The following is a 14,818-nucleotide window of genomic DNA, read 5'->3' as shown; positions in this document are numbered from 1 at the left end:
GGGCGCCGGGACTTACCCTGGGCATCATGCCATACACCTCCTACAAAGAAAAGGGAAACCAGGGTTATCAGAGGAAACACACATCTCTCAGTAATACCCACTCCTGTCAAACCTGGAGACACGGGAGAATTACAAAACACAGACAAGCAACTGGCCAGAAAAATGTCTTAAGTCTAATGGAGAGGCCAAATGTTCACACATAAAGCCCTTTATTTAAGGAATGCAGGAGCTTATTATTAAAGTTATATGAACATTCAACACTCTCACAACATTTAACGGGCATGAGGGGAAAATGGGCCAGTGAAGGTAAGGGGTATTGGCCATGGAACGGCTCAGGTCACACAGGGCACCTGACCTATAGCCTGGCCACAACTCTGTAGGAAACACTGCTCACCAGGCTATGAAAATGTCAGGAGAAACTGCGTCACTCCCTATGTCAACGGAGCCTCCCTCGGGGCAGGAGCCACACACCCACCTGCTGCTGCACAGCCTGGACCTCCTCAGCCATCAGGCCTTCAGACTCCAGGTCCTCAGCCACCTTGTTAATGTCCTTGAGCCGAGACTCATTGGCCTTCAGATCCTTTAAAGCAAAAGCCATAATAACCAAGACTCATAAGAGCAATTCAGAGGAGGAAGGCAACGGAGATTCACAAACTACTGTTTGTATCTGTAAGTTTCTGTGCAACAAATATTATGCAGCAGTTTTCCTATTTCTCAATAGTGACGTAAGTAAGGAAACCCTGACTGTCACTACCATGGAAGTAAAAAATAATCGGGTGTTGGAAACAGAGTCTCAAATTTACTTAATAAACTGTAGGTAACAACCACTATTCTGACTGGATGGAGATTTTCTCAAATGTGGCTTTGGGGAAAGAGGCACAACGTTTCAAAAACGACGCAACTGTAACACCAGCACCGTGGGGGAAAAGCCCCGCTGTAGTGATGGTTAGAATACTTTTAAACTGAGGAACGAATAAAACGTGGTATCTGGGCAACGGATTATCACAGCCATGAAGTGCTGGAGTACGACACCTGCCATGTGGACGAACCCTGAACATTACGCCCCGTGACAGCTGCCAGTCACAGAAAGTCACGTCATATACGATCCCATTTACATCAAATGTCCAGAATATGTAAACCAAGGACAGAAAGCAGGTCTGTGGGTGACCAGGGACAGGGTGATGATGGGGAGTGGCTGCTCAAATGGGTACGTGGTTCCCGCGAGGCCACAAAATGTTTTGGAACTAGATAGAGGCAACGGTTGTACAACAGAGTGAATGTGCCAAGTGCTTCTAAATCATTCACTTTAAAACGGTTTACTGCCCGGTGGGGCGTGGCTCAGTGCTTGAGCATCAATCTAGGATCCAGGAGATTTCGGTTCGATTCCCGGTCAGGGCACATGCCCGAGTTGCAGGCTTGATCCCCAGCAGAGAGCATGCAGGAGGCAGCCGATCAATGACTCATCATTGATGTTTTTTCCTCTCTCTCCCCCCCTTCCTCTCTGAAACCAATAAAGACATATTTTAAAACAAAACAAAAAAACAGTTTACTCATATGGATTTTACTCCAATTTACACTTCTACACCTTTGTATTTTAAGGTTATAAAAGTCCTAAACCAACATGTACAGAAAAGCACATGTATTTCCCTGGAACTAAACCAATTCAAGAAAAGTCTGGGTTAAAGGCATTTAGAAATAGCTACAGAGACAGCAGAACATAACTTATGTCTTTCTCTAATAACCTGTGGTCAACACTCAAGAGCACTGCACCTTTAAACACCTCTGACTCAGCAGCAGGACCCTCGTACCTTCTGGAAGTCGTCAAACTTCTTCTGCAGCACCTCCACCTGCTCCAGGTCTGCGGCCACCTCCTCGCTGGTCAGCGCCGCTTCCTTCTCATGGATCCACTGCTGCAGCTCATTCGCTTCCCGGAACAACATAAACTTCTTGCAACTCTTCTCCAACATGCCTTTGCGCTTCTCACCCAGGTCCAGCAGAGAACGATACCTGGTGCCGTTCAAGAGGGTGACAAGACGGGGTAGGCAGTGAGCTTCCTACAGAGGCTGTGCTCCCACATTAAGGACACCGTCAGGCGTCTCAGCAATGAGGATCCAGGGCTATGAGTTTGGAATGAGGCTGCCCTGGTGACAGTGTCAGAGGGCAGAGGAAGATGAAGATGAAGAGCCTAAGGACCCACGGCGCCTCCGGGATGAGCACACATGTTCTGTTCACCACTGGGTGGCTGGAACAGCTAGGCACACTCATCCCTGGGCCACACTCACAACGTCACAACCACAAATGACGGAAACCCAGCGCTCAGCACAGTAACACAGTTCATGCAGCTACATCTGAGATGAGACAAGTCTGCTGGGTAGAAGGTACACAGAGCTGTTCTCTTATAATTAACTCTCTGAGCGGCCCCAGGCAGTGAGGCTTTAAACAGCCTCATAGTGATGTTACTACCTCTGGGTAGTAGGAAATTTCTAAAATGTATATTTCTTTCTCAGAAAATTTTGGCAACTTCAGAAGAAAAACCAGGTACAGAGCATCTGTACCATTTCATGAGCTGAAAGATTTCTTAGGATGAACCCAAGAATAATCCAGCTCTTGGGAATGAATATGCAAAAGGCTGGGTCCTGTATCTTTCAGGACATGAAATGGCAAAAACTAGACTCACTCTCAAACCTAAGCTCCCCAAGTGAACTAAAAAAGCAACAAGCTACCAAGAACCAAGCACATCAACGAGAAGGCCTTAGTTCCCTTCTCCTACCACGGACAACACAGGACGCGCCAGGCTTACGGCTGCTCCACCAGAGGCCAGCAGGAGGGGACAGCAACGCTCTGAACACACAGCTGCACACTGAAGCCACCAAGGCACTAAGCAGCCAGCAACTGCGCTTCACCAACACCTCTACTGTGCGTGCACAGCTAAGGCACTACAGGCCCCGCCCTCCACCTGGTCTTTCTGGGTGAACAGGGCCCTCATGAGAAGCGAGGATGAGCAGGCATGGCCATGGACACGCTCAGCAGGGCTCCACCTACTCACAGCTCTTCCACCTGCTCCATACGCAGGGACACACTGCCGGCCTCCTTAGTCACGCGTGTCCTGCACAGAGGGGCAGCAAAAGCAGGCACAGGTTAGTGGGGTTCACCCTTGGGGAGAGAAGCGGCAGCTCCGACTGGTGCCAGGATGGCGGGTGCACCAGGTGGGGAGGAGGGAGAAGTCCATCAAAAGCTCTTGGAAGCAGGCCAGGCCAGAGAAAGAGCAGGGAATGCAATCGTGTCAGTTCACCCCCATCCTGGAAGGTCCCCAAATGCAGGCACTTTCCCTGCATAAGTCAACGGTAACTTCAGAGCAAGGCCGGGTGAAAATTTTACTGAGCCAAATACGCAACTTCAGCCATCTGTTAGGTCCACTTTTCTGCTCTCACATTTATGATCCAGGCCCAAAACTCTCTTTTTTGCCTAACAGTCACAGAGGCTCTGCACCTGTATAAATAACTGATCTTTCCAGGCACCATCAGGGTCAGGAAGGTTCTAAACTCGGATGTGAACGCATTTTCTGGGTATCTCCCAAGCGTCTAAAGCTGCTGTCATTCACCGAGTCAGGAATGTCCTAAAGGAGGGACACAGGCCAACCTGGGGCTCAGCCATGGGGAAGCGGTCAGAGCCGATGCTAATTTCTCAGAACACAAGCCACACAGAGAAGCTCTCCAGCAGCCATCTAAAGGGCCGAATTGCAGGACATCTGGATGCCAATTTCAGACAGCAGCTCCCCAAGCAGAGGACAAAGGCTCCAGTGTGAACGCTCAGAAAAGTGCTGTTTAGAAAAGAAACTCACAGTGCCCCCAGGGAGGAACCAAAACAAAGAAAAGTAAAGGTATCGGTCAGGGGTCTGCAGTTCAAACGGGGTTCTGTGGGTCAAATGTTACATGGGGAAGGCAGGATGAGCATGTCCGAGTGACGGGCACCAGAGCACTCGCCGGGGGGCCGCAACACCTGCCTGAACCTAGGCCCAAGACAGTTCAGGTTAAGCCCCAAGTGACACCGGGCCCTCTGCGACTGACTGACTGCATTGCCCTTACTGATTGTCAATCTGCTCCTGTCGCAATGCTATGCTGCCTTGCTCTTCCAGGAGGTTCTCCCGGGAGGCCGACTGAGCAGGGTCCAATTTCTTCACGTACGCAGCTGGCACAAAGCCCTGGCGATCGTTCACTTCCACTTTCCACCAGTCCTGGGGAAAAAGAGAGAGAGCACTGACTGCAAACTGCTTCCCTGGGAAAGGGTGAACCAAGGAGGACTGTATGCATGTGCAGGGAGGGGTGGGGGTGGGGGTGTGTGTGTGCAAGCGCGTGCAGGCATGTCTGTGTGCAGGTGTGGGGAGGGGGGAGTTCTTACTAGCAGCTGAGGACGTTTGTCCACTTTAACCAAGAGGGGAGGTGCTGTCAGGGTCAGTAAGATGCTGTGTGGCGTGGTGTGTACCTCCCTTTAGGGCCACTATCAAACAGATGCCAAGGAAGAAGGCAAAGGACCAGGCCACGTTTCAGTCAGAGAAGACAGAGCCTATGGGGTGAGGGCACAGCCATCTTCACCCACCCGCTGTAGCCATATAGTCAAGATTAAGAACTAACAGGTACAAGGTAGAGACCTGCAGTTGTGTACCAGCAGACTCCGGCTAGAAGAAAGAATTCCCTGGAAGTATGAGACTGTGAGAAAGAGCCACCATGGAGGTGTGAGTTGCTAGACCACATGCAGGTATTCAAGACAACAGACTCATTACCTTCTTGATCACACACAACATGGGTAGGAGAGACCTACACTAAGCAGGAGACTGACCAGGAAACTCCAAATTATAAACCAGCCGCATTTGACAAAGACACAAAAAACCAAATGCCCAACCCAAGCAAAGCCAGTGGTGCTGACGGAGAGACACACACAGCACGCCTGCCTTGCCTTGTTGGTGCTGTTGAGCAAGGTGAGGATGTCCCCCTTCTTCATGGTGACCTCCCGGGGACTCTTCTCCTGGTAGTCATAGAGAGCCAGCACCAGCTCTTTCCCGGTCTCATCATCCATGGGGGCCACTTGTTGCTAAACACCCAGGACAAAGCAAACACAGACAAACTGAGGATGTCTATACATGTTCTGGAAGCACATGGCACAAAGTCCACTGCACCTGCTGTACCAAGTTCACCTGATATACACTCATGAGCGTTCTTCTCAGAAGCTACCAGTAAAATCCAGTTCAGGAACTTTAGTTCTCTGGATCTTTAAAAACCTTGTTTGAAACCATCTATAAACCTTTGTGTTATGAGACTTAAGAGTAAGGTCACAAGCCTGGCTGGCGTGGCCCAGCAGTTGAGCATCTACCTATGATCCAGGAAATCACAGTTCGATTCCTGTTCAGGGCACATGCCCGGGTTACGGGCTCGCTCCCCAGTCAGGAGCATGCAGGAGGCAGCCGATCAATGATGACTCTCTCATTGATATTTCAACTCTCTCTCTCTGAAATCAATATATATTTTAAAAAAAAGAGTAAGGTCACAAAAATGCTGCCCACAACTGTGACCCCTGCCAGCAGGCTCTGGGTCCTGCCCTGTCCCCTGCCTCCCCTAGTAATCTATAGCAGCTGAAGGTGAAGGCATGCTCACCCGGCATGACTGAGCCTGCTCCCGCAGAGCCTGGATGCTGCTGCCGTAGGCGCTGAGATCTGACATCAAAGCCTCGTGCTTCTTTAGGAGAGCCTGGAACCAATCACACCCGACCACGTGAGGAGCACAGCCTCCGGCCCAGCAGAGGCCCCAGCCCAGCAAATCACCGGTGACCTTCCCCCTGAAACCTTGTTTAGTCACATGAGGGCTGGACTGCCTCCTGTTCTACATTCTCTGCCCTTTTTATAACATGGAATTTGGAGGAAATACTGTGACTTATAGTATTTTCACTCTGCCTTCACGTACGTAACTTTGTAGTACTTGAAATGCACGAACAGGCATAAAGAACAGTGTCAACTGAACCCACCACCACCTCAGGATATAAGCTGCAGCGGGTGTGGACACGCCTTCTGGGGGGAGAGCCCTCTTGCCTCGCCTGGTGCTTCCCTCCCATACCACTTTCAGAGCTTTCCCGTCTCCCATCTTTTGGGATAACCCAATGTAGTTTGTGTCAGAAGTCAACATTCTGGATTTGTGATGACTGGCAGGAAAACAGCAAAGGGACCACACCTAGGCTTTTATGATAAGATGTAAGATTTCCGTCTAAAACAGGCCCAGCAGAACTCTGTGCTAACGTCTGCAGGCCTGTGGAGGAGACAACGAGCATACGTGACCCTCCTGGCGAGGGAGCCGAGGGGGTGCTCCCTCCTCTCGGTACAACAGAATTTTAGTCACAGGTGGCGAAGGAGGGACCGTAAGACGCCTCAGAAACCACCAATCGCGACACTGCATCTTCCACACTCGTCATTTCCCGACTGGCTCCCAGGAGCCCTGGGCAGGCTGCTCCCCAGCCAGCTCACCCCCCGAGCCCGGTCACCTCGGCGGAGTCTTCGTCCTTCCCGTAGTCAGTGCTGCCCACGATGGGCTCTTTCTCGCGCATCCAGGACTCCGCCTCGTTGGCATCAGCAAAGTACTGCTGGGCTTGCAAGGAGTCCTCCAGGTCCTGCCGCCGCTGGGAGGCTTTGGATTTGAGCGACTCCCACTTCTGGTTCAGCTCACCGAGCTTGGCCTTCACGTCCTCTGCGGCAAAGTGGCCTGGGTGGGGAGGGGACAGGGAGAGCACGCTGACACGCCACACAAGGGCAAGGAAGGTCTCTGGGGGTCCCTTTGCAGGGAGGAACAGGCCTCTTCATGTTTCCAAGTTTTATAAGCGGCTCGGTGTCCAACCCTGTAACAGGTTTGCTCACTTTCACCCCCTCAAACCATGAGCTCTACCTAGACTCTGAGAAGCACACACCCCAGGCTGGCATCAGTGAGGTGACCATGAAGAGATGAAAATAACGGTGCTCCCACAGTTCTCAGTCACCAACACCTGCACCACCAAGTGCCATTTTTCCCACTTCACAGTAAGAAACTCAGGCTGAGGGCAAGGTCTAGTCAGGGTCATACAGCTGGAGAATGGGGGCCTTCAACCCCACAGCCCAGTCTGAACCGTCAGAGGGAGGTTAAGAACAGGAGCAAGCTGCTCCCCGAAGACCCGCTCACCCTCCTCCACCATAGCCGTCCCCTTCTGTGTGACAGCTTTGATGCGGGGCTCGTGCCCGGCGATTTCTGCTTGTAGAGCTTGGTGTTTCTTTAGCAAGTTCTGGACTCCAATCAAATCTTTGCCTGAAAACAGAAGAATCCACCAAGAGACATCAGCACTAACATCACTCGTGGCTGCACCTTGGTTCCACTTTGTTTTACACTTGACCTTGCTTGTTCTGACCAGCGCCCCCTTCAGGCCTTAAAGGCAGAGCCCCACCCAGCTTGCCGCCTACGCTAAGGCTGCGGACTGACCTCTGTTGGTGGACGCGGCGATGGGCTCCTTCTCACGAATCCACGTCTCCTCATCCTCCACGTCACGGAAGAGCTGCTGCAGGCGCAGAGAGTCAGCCAGCTTCTGCTTCCGGGCGACCATGGGCTCCCTGAGCGCCTCGTAGCGAGCCACAAGGGCCTCCTGCTTCTTCCGGATGTTCTCGGCGTCGAAGTGGCCAGCGTCCTGGAACTGGCGGGCCTGGATGGAGATGCCATCGATCCGGTCCTGGGGGGGAAAAGGGAGTCCTGAAAGCCAGGCCAGAGCTGGCAACCTTATCTCTAGGCTGTGTATGACTTCAGGTGTGGTCTGAGCTACACAGAGAAAAGTGGACTTGGTTCCTTTCCCACCGGAGGGTGTTTCTCTGCCACCTGTTTCCCTCCTGCTGGGCTCCCAGAACGCTGAGGGAGCTGCTGAACTGGAGCAGCACAGGAAAGTCTGGTTCGGGACTGCTTGCCATCCTTCACTCCCTGACTCCGCGCTCCCTGGCCCAGCAGCGCCCACGCCCTCTACCTGGTGGGCGGCCACATCAGCCTCCAGCAGAGCGTGCTTCTTCTGCAGGTTCTGGACATTCGTAAGATCTTTGCCATAGTCATCGGAAGCCAAGTGACCTTCCACTTCATACAGCCACAACTCAATGTCCTCGACGTTGCGGTTAAACTGCTGCTGCTGGTTAGCCTCGCGGAGCTTTATTCCTGGTCACAGAGACAAGTGGACTTTCTATGAATGACCCTTCCACCAATACTGGGTGGGCAAAAGAGGCTGACAGTTGTGAATACGCGGAACAGTTTATTCTTGTATTGTTTACTAATAATGGTACTACTTATGTGCATTTTTTGTTATCTTATTATTGGCACTATTTCATGTCCTCACTTGTGGTCTATCTTTTAGGACATGATGGCTGCTAACCTAACCTGCTGCCCTCCTCTGCTGCTCATGGATGACGGCATCAGTGAGGATCTGTGCCAGGGCCGCAGTTACCGTCTTGCCTGTCACAAGGTGAACGAGACAAACACCACCTCTGCTCTACCTTCTAGATGCTGCCCTGGAAGTTGTTTAAAAAGCATTCTAACCCCACAAGATAGGGGTCCTGGAGCACTATCTGGATTGAAAAATTATTAAGCACCCTTGGCTCACTCACAGCTAAACTTTGGCCTTCAGTGATGAGGCCCAATTCAGTCAGGGCCAGTCGGCCAAATCACCCCCTCCACCGGCATCCTCAACCAGTTACCCAATCAGCAAGGCACCAAGAGCCCAGGGCAGTAACCACTCCCACACGAAAGGAGCCCAAACACCCAGAGCCACCCACCTGCCTGGAACAATCGACTAATTCCTACAACCCAGAAAATCATTTTCTTGCCTTTTAGTTCAGTGGCCTCCAGCAGCTTCTTCCACAAACTGACCACCTCATCCATGCGCGCGGCTACCTCCTCCTTGGCATAGTGGTTGACATCCACCAGCTTCTGCCCTGCCTTCTCCAGGGCGTCAATGCGGCTCTGGTTTGCCGAGAGCTCAGCCTCAAAAGCCTGGTGCTTCTGGACTTTCCCTTGTAGGTTGGATGGGTCCTGCCAATAAACAAAGAAGGGTTCAAAGGGGTTGTCTTGAACGTATATTGCCTGGCGTTAGCATCATACTCCTCTTTGTAAGGGGTAGAATGCATAGAACGGTCGGCTCACACTAAACAGTGTGGGTTTTGGAATTCCCTATTCTTTTAGCTAGTTTATGTGTGAGCTGTGTCCAGCTCACAAACCAAGCGCCACGTGGCGGTGCTGACAGCACATTACTTTGTGAGCTTCGTCTGTGGCAGTCTTCATCTTCTCGCTGACCCAGCTCTTGAGCTCATCAGAATCACGGAAAAACTGTTGCAAGTGGAAGGAATCGGCCAGCTGGGCCCGGCGGTACATGGCTCTCTCGTGCAGGGCGTTGCGGCGGCTCAACAGCTGGAAAACAAGGATTTTGTGAATCTCCAATTCTCACTGCCTGAGATTTCTAGCATGAGAGGCTACATGGCAACTTGCCTCAGAGGGAAAGAACCCGGGAACTTACCGCATCTCGGCGAGTAGCCACATCTTCCATGGCGTAGTGGTTGTTCTGGATTAGCTTGGTTGCAAATTCATCTAGTGCCTAGGAAGGAAGGAGAAGAGGTCTTTGCTGGCAAGGGGACTATTCCATAGCTTGGCCTCCAGAGAAAAGTAACTGCTGAACAGGCGACAGAACACTCTAAACCTTAACACAGGTTAAAGTTTTCAGACGACCTTCACCCCTGAACTTTTTTTTTTAATATATCTTTATTGATTTCAGAGAGACGAAAGGAAGGGGATAGAGATCGAAACATCAATGATGAGAGTCATTGATCGGCTGCAGCCCGCAACCTGGGCATGTGCCCTGACCGGGAATTGAACCCCGATCGCCTGGATCCTAGGTCGACGCTCAACCGCTGAGCCACGCCCAGCCGGGCCACCCCTGAACTTCTGAGTTGCTGCCTAATGTAACTGCTTAGCTATAACAATGTTATGCTGGTTCCACGCTGGATTGGAGATGCCAGCTGCAGTGTGATCTGACTTGTGTCAGATACAGGTTAAAAACCTTCCAATACCTACTTCTAAAACCTGCTGCTGCCCCGCTGGGCATGGCTCAGTGGTTGAGCCTTGACCTAGGATCCAGGAGATACGGGTTCAATTCCCGGTCAAGGCACATGCCCAGGTTGCAGGCTTGATCCCGTCGGGGGCCACGCAGGAGGTAGCAGATGAATGACTCACTCATCATTGATGTTACTATCTCTCTCCTCTCCCTCTTCCTTCCTCTCTCTCTGAAATCAATAAAGATATATTTGAAAAAAAGCAAAAAAAAAGCTGCTGCTAATACTAAAGACCTTCTGACAGTCGTTATTTCTTAATTACTTTTGGTAAAAAGTAAGTCTCAGCCTGGAGGCTTACATCAGAAAAACGCTTTCATTGTATCAGGCTGTGCTGTCTCCCCCAGAATGATGCATCAGGGTCACCCTGAGACTTCAACACCCACGGAGTGCCTTTCACCCAGATTCCCCTTCCAACCTATTCAGCCTTTCAGACAAAGAGGAGCCCCCAGGCTAATTCCGAGGATGGTTTGACAGCACCACCAAGAAGGTCTTACTGTGATCTTTTCCTCCTGGGCACTGAGGGATTTCTCGAAGTCCTCGTGCTTCTTGAGAAGCGCCTCCACACTGTCCAGGGAATCGCCCAGGTCCTCGTTCAGCAGGAATGCCTGGAAACGGGAAACAAGGCTCAGAGCAGCATCTGGCTCCTTTCCCCTCACAAAGTAGAGAGCAAAAGATACTGTGCCCAGAATACGAGGAGGAGGAAAGCGATTCTCAGGCCATTAAACGTCTGGGGTCTCTCTGGGAAGCCCACAGCACTTCTAGAGGGTCCAACGACAGTATGAAACCCTGTCCCACGTTCTACCAACACTTTAAAAAAAAAGCTTTTGTTGCTTCTATTAAGATTTAGATCATGCATAATGCTAAGTTTCAAGGGAAAACATCTCCCGCTTAAAAAACAATTTCACACCATCACACTCATCTGAAAAATGGGGCCTAAGGGACCAACGTGACAGAGGCTGGCTCAGCCTCCCCTGTGATCCGAAAGGGGGATGATTCCTACACAAAACAAGTCACCATCTGCAGTGGGGAAGGGGGGGAAAGTAAAAAACATTTAGCAAGGGGCCCAGCCACAGTGACCTGTAATGACACTGAGCTATTAACACTTAGATCGTTAATAAAAAAGAAGCAAGCTGACGCTCCGAGAGGCAGACAGACACCAGGACGTGCTGTCCACTGGGCCAGCCAGGCCTCCCTGCTCACAAGTTACCTCCTGCTTGCTCATCCAGTTGTCCACCTGCTCAGTGTCGCGGTAGAAAAGCTGCAGGTCCATGCACTGCTCGTACTGCTGCCGGCGCAGCTCCCACAGCTCCAGGAGTGCGGCCCGCTCCTCCGAGAGCACAGCCAGCTGGGGAAAGCACGCGGGGTGGGAGGGAGTCAGTCCCGACGCCCCCGACTCCGACGGAAGAATCACACCCCCTGTGGGCCAGCCAGTCGCGAGAACACAAATCCCAGGCAGCTTGTATGTTTATGCCGGATGTAAGAGGGATGGCCCTGTTCTAATTAATCCACATTTAATTTATTGCCACATTATCACAAGTTACTTCTGGTAAAATCACAAGGAAACCCGTAGGCAGAAGGAAAAGGGCATCTATCTGAAAGTGGGGTGGGGGAGCATTTGCCATCTTGCTCCCTGGCACATGTTACCATCTTGACTCCAATAAACTCTTTAAAAAAAGTTTCAAAAAAGAAAAATAAATGTGAGGCAGTATAAGTGGAGTAGGGTCTCTCAGTTGAGAAATGTCAATTGAGTGGGGAACTCCATAAAATATGTTAAGCGATTCGTGAATGCCCGAGATATAATTTTTAGGCTCCAAAGTTAATGACAATAAAGTGTCTTTGAAATATCTCTTCGTATTCTGTATATAGTATTTAAAAAGTTACCACTATCTAATGTTCCTCAGATAACCTTATACTCAAAGATACTTTGAAATTAAATATACCCATTAATTTGATCATATTTGGTTTCCTCTTGGCTCCAACAACTAACACGGGACTCAAGTTTCTGCAAAGCCTCCTTTAACCAGGAAATGTGTCACGTTATGTCCCAAGTAAATGAGACTCTGTTTAATCACCATGCTGCACACACATCGTTTCCAATGGAGAGGCTGCTCCTCAGCTTCCAGGTGAGTCCCTGTCTGGGTCTGCTCATACCCCACAGTGAACACAACATCTCATATTTAAGGAGGGGTAGCAGCTGCTGACTCTTAGAGCGCCTCTTCTCCTCCCTTACCTTCTCCCTCACTTCATCAGAGGCGTAGTGACCAGCAGAGAGTAGGGCCTGGCCAGATTCGTCTGCAGATTTAAAGCTGTCTTCGTGAGCGTCAATTTCACCCTACGGGGGAAAAAGGCACAATTTACGCCCAGATCTTGCCAAAGAAAAACAAGCTGTTGAATTTCAAATAATCGTCACATCAGAACATCACACGTGGGAAGGGGAAGGGGATGAGACACAGGGCCAGGCTTCCTGGTGCCTGTCTGGCCGCCACACAGGACAGCACTGCTTATTAAAAGTCCTTTCCCTACTTGCTCGCATGCCACCTGGTGTTTCCACACCTGCACAGGCTGAGATCTGTCTTCTGTCCCACTGGTCTACTTGTCTTCCACATGCCAAACAGTTTTGTTTACCGTGACTTTGGTCCCTGGTAGGGGAGCTACCCGTGAACAAATTTTCAACCACTCTGACTCCAAGTGCTACACGATGCACGATGTGCTCATGTCTTCACTTCTGGGGATCCTGGGACATTACCTTGTGCTCCTGATGCCTATCCAGAAGGGCTTCGGCCCCGGCCACGTCATTAGCAAGTTCGTCAGCATTGATGAGGGCTTTCATCTCAGTAACCCAGCTGGTAAGGTCCCGGAAGTCAGCAAGGAAGCGCTGCAGCCTGGGGAAAGCAACCAGAAGTCATTCAATGTTCCCAGTGGAGCTACAGCATGGAAAGCACAGCTCTGAGTTCTATGTTCTCAAAGTCTAACAAACCATACAAACCTCAGCCCTGGGAAATATGGGTTCTTTCTATTCGAAGAAAAGCAAGAGAAGGCCAAAGTTGGTCCCCTGAAACTGAGGCTCTGCCCAACACTACAATTCCCTAGTCTCATCCCTTAATCTCAACATCTTTGTCATTCCTCAATTCAACCCGACTAGTAAATCAGAAGCACTCCTTCCGTTTCCAACCCTTGATTTTCTCAATTTTGCCAGAGTTTCCTGTCATGCTCACATTGCCAAAGACTACTGGTCATAATACAGTGAGACAGGATGGAAAAAAGGTATTTAAGTTGTAAGTATTATGTGCGCGCGCACACACAGGATAAAGTTGCCAGTCTCTAAACACACAATACAGGTAGGAAAAGGTGACATGCATTTTCTTAGTAGAGGAAACGGGGCCTCCAGAAGCTCTCAGCGTGGAGAACGGACACTTAACCCTGCCCTCCTCTCTCCTCAAGTCCCACGTTTTGGGCTGCTGAGCACAGGGAGGCGTTCCTACCTGTAGGAGTCGTTGAGCCGCGTGTGTCTCTCGGCCGCCAAGGTGCGGATCTGCTCCCAGTTTGTGATCAGCTCCTCGCGCTTCACTTGAATCTGAGTGGCGCTCAGTGGGTGGGCCTGTTGCAGGCGGTCAGCCTCGGCACACAGGGCTTTGACCTGGAAACACACTCTGTCAGAACTGCTCTCCTGACCCTTGGAGACTCACGGTATCAGCTGCCTTCAAAACCCACCTTGTCCTCTAATGCAGCCAGATCTCTCTCCAAACCCTCGTGCTTCCGAAGCAGAGCCTGAACACTGGCCAAGTCTCGGCCGAAGTCATCAGAGGCCATTAACTGCTCCTTCTCCTTAATCCAGCTGATGGTCTCGTCCACATCCCTGCAGAACAGAGGCGCCGCCAATGCCAGACCCGGCCAGCTCCGACCCCTCCAAGTAGAGGCCCTGCCCGCCACCCCCGTGCTACCTGTGGAAGCGCTGGACCTCCGCGGCTCCGAGCAGCCTGCCCTGCCTCTGCAGTGCCAGCCCCTTCAGCCGCTGCCAGGCCGCGCTCACCTCCTCCTGCTTCGTCCTCACCAGCTCCTCCTCTGGGTGCTGCTCCTGGACAAGGAAGGGGACAGGGAGTGCCTGCGCCCACATCTCAGGCACCCCAACCAGTCCCCTGGGTTAGCTCCCAGTGGGAGCTGCTTCAGCAAATCCCCCTCCTCCTGAAGGCGGCCTGGTTCCCTGTGCAACAGAGTGAAGCTCATTCCGAGAGCTGTGCCCTCCTGGGGTCTAAGGGAGGAGCCCTCTCTCTTGGGGCGAGGGTGCGGGGTCTACACAGTGGTCCCGAGCCTCAGCACTGAGCTGTGTGAACAGGTGCGGCTTGCCTCCGGGCATGCCGTCTCGGCGCACCTGTCAGGACGGGCATTCCTGATGGGAGCACGGGCTCCAGGCTTTGTTCCACACAATGTGGGAGAAATTGCTCTAATGCATCCTTCCCAACCCACCACATTAAAAAAAAAAAAAAATCAATATAACATGTCCAGTAATAAAATGAAGCATTTCAGGGTTCTGGGGTCCATCTGTGAGACCTTGGCCTCACTGCTCCTAAGTCCCACTGTGGCCTGGCCCAGGGCTCAGGGGCAGCACACCTGTCCCTGGAAGGGTGAGAATTTCTGACAAATGCTGGCTCTTCTCTCCCTTCATCATTAATTAGAAAG

At 51.4% G+C, this 14,818-nt stretch overlaps 1 protein-coding gene across 2 annotated transcripts in view; it reads right to left on the bottom strand.

Moving 5' to 3' along the window:
- SPTAN1 (spectrin alpha, non-erythrocytic 1) overlaps positions 1-14,818 on the bottom strand; it is a 56,170-nt gene that overhangs the window by 25,236 nt on the left and 16,116 nt on the right. For both annotated transcript variants that reach the window (XM_081151834.1, XM_081151833.1), the window contains exons 6-25: positions 14,083-14,216; positions 13,853-13,997; positions 13,624-13,778; positions 12,888-13,023; positions 12,372-12,473; positions 11,349-11,486; positions 10,636-10,746; positions 9,550-9,627; positions 9,288-9,443; positions 8,864-9,068; positions 8,017-8,198; positions 7,488-7,731; positions 7,194-7,316; positions 6,526-6,743; positions 5,649-5,741; positions 4,954-5,088; positions 4,086-4,234; positions 1,809-2,007; positions 476-580; positions 17-40 (exon numbers count right to left, since the gene is read on the bottom strand). In XM_081151834.1, coding sequence (XP_081007960.1) covers positions 17-40; positions 476-580; positions 1,809-2,007; positions 4,086-4,234; positions 4,954-5,088; positions 5,649-5,741; positions 6,526-6,743; positions 7,194-7,316; positions 7,488-7,731; positions 8,017-8,198; positions 8,864-9,068; positions 9,288-9,443; positions 9,550-9,627; positions 10,636-10,746; positions 11,349-11,486; positions 12,372-12,473; positions 12,888-13,023; positions 13,624-13,778; positions 13,853-13,997; positions 14,083-14,216 — 2,832 coding nt within the window. The remainder of the gene's footprint in view (positions 1-16; positions 41-475; positions 581-1,808; positions 2,008-4,085; positions 4,235-4,953; positions 5,089-5,648; positions 5,742-6,525; positions 6,744-7,193; positions 7,317-7,487; positions 7,732-8,016; positions 8,199-8,863; positions 9,069-9,287; positions 9,444-9,549; positions 9,628-10,635; positions 10,747-11,348; positions 11,487-12,371; positions 12,474-12,887; positions 13,024-13,623; positions 13,779-13,852; positions 13,998-14,082; positions 14,217-14,818) is intronic.

This window comes from Miniopterus schreibersii (assembly GCF_964146895.1).
Source record: "Miniopterus schreibersii genome assembly, chromosome: 11".
Classification (NCBI taxonomy): domain Eukaryota; kingdom Metazoa; phylum Chordata; class Mammalia; order Chiroptera; family Miniopteridae; genus Miniopterus; species Miniopterus schreibersii.
The sequence above is the reverse complement of the archived record's forward strand: the minus strand, read 5'-3'. Positions and strand labels throughout refer to the sequence as shown.